The sequence below is a fragment of the Oncorhynchus kisutch genome, linkage group LG15, assembly GCF_002021735.2.
Source record: "Oncorhynchus kisutch isolate 150728-3 linkage group LG15, Okis_V2, whole genome shotgun sequence".
Lineage (NCBI taxonomy): Eukaryota > Metazoa > Chordata > Actinopteri > Salmoniformes > Salmonidae > Oncorhynchus > Oncorhynchus kisutch.
This window is the reverse complement of record NC_034188.2, coordinates 87105070-87112939: the sequence shown is the minus strand read 5'-3', so window position 1 is coordinate 87112939 and position 7870 is coordinate 87105070. Positions and strand designations below refer to the sequence as shown.

The window sequence follows — 7870 nt, the reverse complement described above, 5'->3', positions numbered from 1 at the left end:
GGGTTGAATAGATTTTTTAGGTCAATTACCTACAGATAGACGTCTTTTTGTGGGCACTCCTCCATGGTTCGTTGGACAAAGCCTATGGGGAAATGAATGGAGTTTAGTAGGGTTTTTGGACCGAATGTTTGTTCATTGCTGTTGCTCTAAGATGGCAACTGTATGCAAATGCACTTGTGCCAATTGAATCTAAAAAAGGAAACAGTCGTTGGTGGAATTTGATGAATGTTTATTGAAAAAGTATAAGAAAGAAACGCAACTAAAAAGGACAAACATACAAAAATGGGCCGATTTATAATTCACTTTTTTTTTCTAAGTATGGACTTTTGGTGAGTAAATAGTAGTCGGAACAAGATTCCACACAGCCTTGTCTAATCACCACTCAGTTGGTTCATCAGAAACTTCCTTCACCATGGAGAGGAGTTTAGTCTGCAAAGTAGATTATAGACCTAACACAGCTAAGGTAATTACTGTTTAACAGATTTAAACACATGTAGGTTACCGTATCTTACCCTCATGGATCATAAATTAAATTAGATAAGAGAATTGGAAGTATCTGTGATATTTTTCCCTACATTATATTTATGTTGTTACTTTGTGTCCCTCGTCTATTGGTTCAAGAGGTCTGCATTCTAACTGTATGATCATTGGTCCAAGAGGTCTGCATTCTAACTGTATGATCATTGGTCCAAGAGGTCTGCATTCTAACTGTATGATCATTGGTTCAAGAGGTCTGCATTCTAACTGTATGATCATTGGTTCAAGAGGTCTGCATTCTAACTGTATGATCATTGGTTCAAGAGGTCTGCATTCTAACTGTATGATCATTGGTCCAAGAGGTCTGCATTCTAACTGTATGATCATTGGTTCAAGAGGTCTGCATTCTAACTGTATGATCATTGGTCCAAGAGGTCTGCATTCTAACTGTATGATCATTGGTCCAAGAGGTCTGCATTCTAACTGTATGATCATTGGTCCAAGAGGTCTGCATTCTAAATGTATGATCATTGGTTCAAGAGGTCTGCATTCTAAATGTATGATCATTGGTCCAAGAGGTCTGCATTCTAACTGTATGATCATTGGTTCAAGAGGTCTGCATTCTAACTGTATGATCATTGGTTCAAGAGGTCTGCATTCTAACTGTATGATCATTGGTTCAAGAGGTCTGCATTCTAACTGTATGATCATTGGTTCAAGAGGTCTGCATTCTAAATGTATGATCATTGGTACAAGAGGTCTGCATTCTAAATGTATGATCATTGGTACAAGAGGTCTGCATTCTAAATGTATGATCATTGATTCAAGCCAGTGAGGTATATCATTAAGTTCAGGCACTGCTGCCTCTCGGATACATAGCAGCCCTCAACCCGAGGGACAGCGTGTTTACTTGTGCCATCCTGAAAGAGCCTCTCAGGGTGACAAAGACCCCATTCACCGGTAACCGGAGCTCGCACGCTGCCACATCAAGTATTTGAGCAGGATGGTGTTTAGGCCTATCTGTTTGCGACCACATTTACAACACAGCTCAGGAAATGTCGGTAACACATGATTAAAGTCTGGTGGCGGATGTCCTAATCTCGCCTGACAGAGTAGAGACAAAGAGACTGTAGGCCTAACTTAAATGTTTTCCTGAGACTGGGCCGACAGTTTTTTTTCCCCCTCATAGCGCAGGGAGGTAGCAGGTGTGAGGAAGGAGGACCTTAACTTTTGTCCTTGTCATCCTAGCCCAGGTGGAAGAGATCATTATTCTGAGTTCAACGGAGAGGAGAATGTGACAGGGCAGTGGACGTTAAGGTTCTAGAAACTTCTGGAGTCAATGACAAAGAGTGCATGAGTAGTTAATGGATATAAAAGGACTGGAAGTCTGACGGGATTTCATGGAGCTAACTCAGTGGGCTACTCAGTGGATAACAGGGGGTCGTTCTACCTTTCACAGAGCCGGTAAGCGCCCCAGTCTGTGTCGCTGCAAAACATTTCGAGTGGCTGTTCTGAGAACATCATGCTCGTGGGTGTGTTTCACCGCTTTCGTCTGTGGACTCTTTCTCTTCCTCGGAGTGTGTTTTCTCAATCTCTTTGACCCACGACTCCAACCCCTCCCTCTCACCGGAGTGGAGCCCAGAGATGTCACCCTTCTGTTGTGGACGCACCCCTTCGGCCGTTACCGCAGACTGCCGGACTGTGAGGCGCGCTTTGGGATCCGTGGGTGCGTACTGACCGACGACCGACGCATGTACCCTGGGGCTGACGCCATCATCATGCACCACCGTGAGATAGTGACCAACGCCACGGCGCTCCCGTCTGACCCACGACCCCGTGGTCAGAAGTGGATCTGGATGAATTTTGAGTCCCCGTCTCACACTCGTGGCCTGCGGCAGTTCGAGGGCTTGTTCAACCTCACCATGACCTACCGTGCAGATTCAGACATCTTCCTCCCCTACGGCTACCTGGTGCCCCGCCTTCACCCTCAGGCCAACTCCCCCCACACACGCCCCCGACGGCCCCACCTACTGGCCTGGGTCATCAGTAACTGGTCGGAGTCGCAGGCCCGCGTGGCGTATTACCGTCGGCTGGTTAACTATGTTGACGTGGATGTGTTCGGGCGCGCAGGTGTGCCACTGCCAGAGGACAGCACTGTGGTGCGCACGGTGAGGCGTTATCTGTTTTATCTGGCGTTGGAGAACTCCCAGCACCCCGACTACATCACCGAGAAGCTGTGGAACTCTTTACTGGCCGGGGCCGTTCCTGTAGTTCTCGGGCCACCGCGGGAAAACTACGAACGCTTCCTCCCCCATGATGCCTTCATTCATGTGGACGACTTCTCCTCTCCCCGCCTGCTCGCCCAATACCTGATGCTGCTGCGCCGGAGCCCCACCCTCCTGCAGAGACACCTGGCTTGGAGGAGGAGCTACAGCGTGCACCTGACCGCTTTCTGGGCGGAGCATTACTGCACAGCATGTCGCGTCGTGCGGAACCACAGTCTCCGGACTAACACCATCACCAACCTTCAGCGCTGGTTTGAGTCCTGACCTCAGTGTGCAACCACAGACTCCGGACTGACACCATCACCAACCTTCAGCGCTGGTTTGAGTCCTGACCTCAGTGTGCAACCACAGACTCCGGACTGACACCATCACCAACCTTCAGCGCTGGTTTGAGTCCTGACCTCAGTGTGGAACCACAGACTCCGGACTGACACCATCACCAACCTTCAGCGCTGGTTTGAGTCCTGACCTCAGTGTGGAACCACAGACTCTGGACTGACACCATCACCAACCTTCAGCGCTGGTTTGAGTCCTGACCTCAGTGTGGAACCACAGACTCCGGACTGACACCATCACCAACCTTCAGCGCTGGTTTGAGTCCTGACCTCAGTGTGGAACCACAGACTCCGGACTGACACCATCACCAACCTTCAGCGCTGGTTTGAGTCCTGACCTCAGTGTGGAACCACAGACTCCGGACTGACACCATCACCAACCTTCAGCGCTGGTTTGAGTCCTGACATCTGACTCCTTTTTGACCTTCCAATATGTGGTGACTACTATGAACATGATTGGTCAGATATCTAGCCACAACCCAGTCGGTAGCAGGGAATCTATAGGAACTATCGTCAACACCATTCAGTAAACGGAAAGAAACACTTCATATTTATCGAACATTATTGAACTGTGATTCACTTGTCTGTTATTCTTGTTGTTGTTATTAGTCAGGGTTCAGTAGTGTTGTGAAGTGAGTTAGACTGTATAAGAAACATAGATATGGCTCTCATCAGTGTGTTGTGTGGATTGTTAAGACGGGCTGCTTATGGAGGCCTAGCCTTCCTTAAACAACCTTAGACTTAAGGACGGGACAGTGGGATGGGTTAAGCATCATGGCCATGTTAACCCCAGTAGTCTTGATACTGCCCAGACATTACCAGGTGACCAGCTGCTACTTATCCCACACCAGTAGACATGGGCAATCTCAACCCCAGGATAAACCACAACACCAACCCCCGGGGCTCCTGTCCCACCTCCAAAGAAGATACCTGTGATGCACACACACGCACGCACGCACGCACGCACGCACGCACGCACGCACGCACGCACGCACGCACGCACGCACACACACACACACACACACACACACACACACACACACACACACACACACACACACACACACACACACACACAGAGCTCCCTCCACCTCTATGATCCATCTCATATAAATTGTACAGGCTATATTTACATCAAATGCCCACGTCTTTCTTACCTTACTTGTCTGATTGGTTCAGTTGTTTCAGTCCAAGGTGTTTCACACTTTTTAATGTTTTTTTTCCCCCACTACATTTGAACATTCTAATGTATGTTTGCAATTGCAACAAATTAAACTTGAACTTGACCTGAAGTTTTGCCTCCAAAGTAGTCACTCTTGCATAGTCACTCTTGCATAGTCACTCTTACATAGTCACTCTTACATAGTCACTCTTACATAGTGCCACGCATAATCACAATTGGTGTCGCTTTGTCTTCAAGCATAGACCAAACCCATCGTTGGACTTTATTTAAAGGCACAACATCTCCACCCCGCTGATCCTCAACACTGGGGCCCCACAAGGGTGCGTTCTGAGCCCTCTCCTGTACTCCCTGTTCACCCACGACTGCGTGGCCAGGCACGCCTCCAACTCAATCATCAAGTTAGCGGACGACACAACAGTGGTAGGCTTGATTACCAACAATGACGAGACGGCCTACAGGGAGGAGGAGATGGCCCTCGGAGTGTGGTGTCAGGAAAATAACCTCACACTCAATGTCAACAAAACTAAGGAGATGATTGTGGACTTCAGGAAACAGCAGAGGGAACACCCCCCTATCCACATCGATGGAACAGTAGTGGAGAGGGTAGCAAGTTTTAAGTTCCTCGGCGTACACATCACAGACAAACTGAATTGGTCCACCCATACAGACAGCATCGTGAAGAAGGCGCAGCAGGGCCTCTTCAACCTCAGGAGGCTGAAGAAATTTGGCTTGTCACCAAAAGCACTCACAAACTTCTACAGATGCACAATCGAGAGTATCCTGGCGGGCTGTATCACCGCCTGGTACGGCAACTGCTCCGCCCACAACCGTAAGGCTCTCCAGAGGGGAGTGAGGTCTGCACAACGCATCACCGGGGGCAAACTACCTGCCCTCCAGGACACCTACACCACCCGATGTCACAGGAAGGCCATAAAGATCATCAAGGACAACAACCACCCGAGCCCCTGCCTGTTCACCCCGCTATCATCCAGAAGGCGAGGTCAGTACAGGTGCATCAAAGCTGGGACCGAGAGACTGAAAAACAGCTTTTATCTCAAGGCCATCAGACTGTTAAACAGCCACCACTAACATTGAGTGGCTGCTGCCAACACACTGACTCAGCTCCAGCCACTTTAATAATGGGAATTGATGGGAATTGATGTAAAATATATCACTAGCCACTTTAAACAATGCTACTTAATATAATGTTTACATACCCTACATTATTTATCACATATGTATACGTATATACTGTACTCTATACCATCTACTGCATCTTTATGTAATACATGTATCACTAGCCACTTTAACTATGCCACTTTGTTTACATACTCATCTCATATGTATATACTGTACTCGATACCATCTACTGTATCTTGCCTATGCCGCTCTGTACCATCACTCATTCATATATCTTCATGTACATATTCTTTATCCCTTTACACTTGTGTGTATAAGGTAGTAGTTTTGGAATTGTTAGCTAGATTACTCGTTGGTTATTACTGCATTGTCGGAACTAGAAGCACAAGCATTTAGCTACACTCGCATTAACATCTGCTAACCATGTGTATGTGACAAATAAAATTTGATTTGATTTGATTTGATATCCCATTCGTTGGTCTTTATTTAAAGGCCTATCCTTTGTTGGTCTTTATATATACGTGACCTACTTGTTGTGTGTATGTACTGACAAGTCTGTGGAACTGATAGATTCACACACATGCTACATGTTAATGTATTTAAATGTGTGTAAATTGTAATGGTTTTAAATGTATGTAAATTGCAAAGTATTTTGCCTGTAATGTCTTTTTTAAATAAATTAAAAAAATGTGTCGGACCCCAGTAAGACTAGCTGTCACCATTGGCTAATGAGGATCCTGATAAATAAAATCAAAGGCACATTCCATGTTGGCCTATCCCTTGTTGGTATTTATTTAAAGGTCTATCCCTTGTTGGTATTTATTTAAAGGTCTATCCCTTGTTGGTATTTATGTAAAGGCCTATCCCTTGTTGGTATTTATTTAAAGGCATATGTTTGGTCTGTAGTTGCGTGAGGCTTGTTCCTGCTGTGTCCCATGGTCTGGACTGTACATCTCTGGCTCTGGTGGTCCATTGTGTGTGATACGTCTCTTAACTTCTGAACATGTCTTATGTTTCTTAAGGAGGCTAGGAAGAAGCAGGAAGCCAGCTTCAATGTGTTCAGCATGTTTCAGCAGAGACTCTCTACTTCTTTAGTCGTCTCCCTCTCTCCTTCTCTTGTTATCTCCCTCTCTCCTTCTTTAGTTGTCTCCTCTCTCCTTCTCTTGTTGTCTCCCTCTCTCCTTATTTAGTTGTCTTCTCTCTCCTTCTCTTGTTATCTCCCTCTCTCCTTCTTTAGTTGTCTCCTCTCTCCTTCTCTTGTTGTCTCCCTCTCTCCTTATTTAGTTGTCTCCTCTCTCCTTCTTTAGTTGTCTCCCTCTCTCCTTATTTAGTTGTCTCCTCTCTCCTTCTCTTGTTGTCTCCCTCTCTCCTTCTTTAGTTGTCTTCTCTCTCCTTCTTTAGTCGTCTCCCTCTCTCCTTCTTTAGTTATCTCCCTCTCTCCTTTAGTTATCTCCCTCTCTCCTTCTTTAGTTATCTCCCTCTCTCCTACCTTAGGTTGTCGCCTCTCTCCTTCTTTAGTTGTCTCCTCTCTCCTTCTTTAGTCGTCTCCCTCTCTCCTTCTTTAGTTATCTCCCTCTCTCCTTTAGTTATCTCCCTCTCTCCTTTAGTTATCTCCCTCTCTCCTTCTTTAGTCATCCCCTCTCTCCTTCTTTAGTCATCTCCTCTCTCCTTCTTTAGTTATCTCCCTATCTCCTTCTTTAGTCGTCTCCTCTCTCCTTCTTTAGTCGCCTCCCTCTCTCCTTCTTTAGTTATCTCCTCTCTCCTTCTTTAGTTGTCTCCTCTCTCCTTATTTAGTTATCTCCCTCTCTCCTTCTTTAGTTATCTCCCTCTCTCCTTCTTTAGTTATCTCCCTCTCTCCTTCTTTAGTCGTCTCCCTCTCTCCTTTAGTTATCTCCCTCTCTCCTTTAGTTATCTCCCTCTCTCCTTCTTTAGTCATCCCCTCTCTCCTTCTTTAGTCATCTCCTCTCTCCTTCTTTAGTTATCTCCCTCTCTCCTTCTTTAGTTGTCTCCTCTTTCCTTCTTTAGTCGCCTCCCTCTCTCCTTCTTTAGTTGTCTCCTCTCTCCTTCTTTAGTTGTCTCCTCTCTCCTTCTTTAGTCGCCTCCCTCTCTCCTTCTTTAGTTATCTCCCTCTCTCCTTTAGTTGTCTCCCTCTCTCCTTATTTAGTTGTCTCCTCTCTCCTTCTTTAGTTATCTCCCTCTCTCCTTATTTAGTTGTCTCCCTCTCTCCCTCTCTCCTTCATTTACTCTGTTGAACACACATACACAAAATGCCTACACACATTTCTATAGCGAAATGTACATGTTTCGTACATCAAAGGAATGAGAAAATAACAACAATGAATGTGTAATAAACAACAGAACCCGAGACAAATCAACAGAGCTGGTTTCCCATGGCAACGGGCGGGGAGCAGTAATCTGAGAGCTGGTTTCCCATGGCAGCGGGCGGGGAG

General features: G+C 46.2%; 1 protein-coding gene across 1 annotated transcript; it reads left to right on the top strand.

Moving 5' to 3' along the window:
• The first annotated feature begins 221 nt into the window (after positions 1 to 221).
• LOC109883722 (alpha-(1,3)-fucosyltransferase 4-like) lies at positions 222 to 4169 on the top strand. Its single transcript, XM_031791237.1, has one exon. It carries the CDS (start codon positions 1878 to 1880, stop codon positions 3024 to 3026), a length of 1149 nt encoding a protein of 382 aa, XP_031647097.1. The 5' UTR covers positions 222 to 1877; the 3' UTR covers positions 3027 to 4169.
• Positions 4170 to 7870: the final 3701 nt, after the last annotated feature.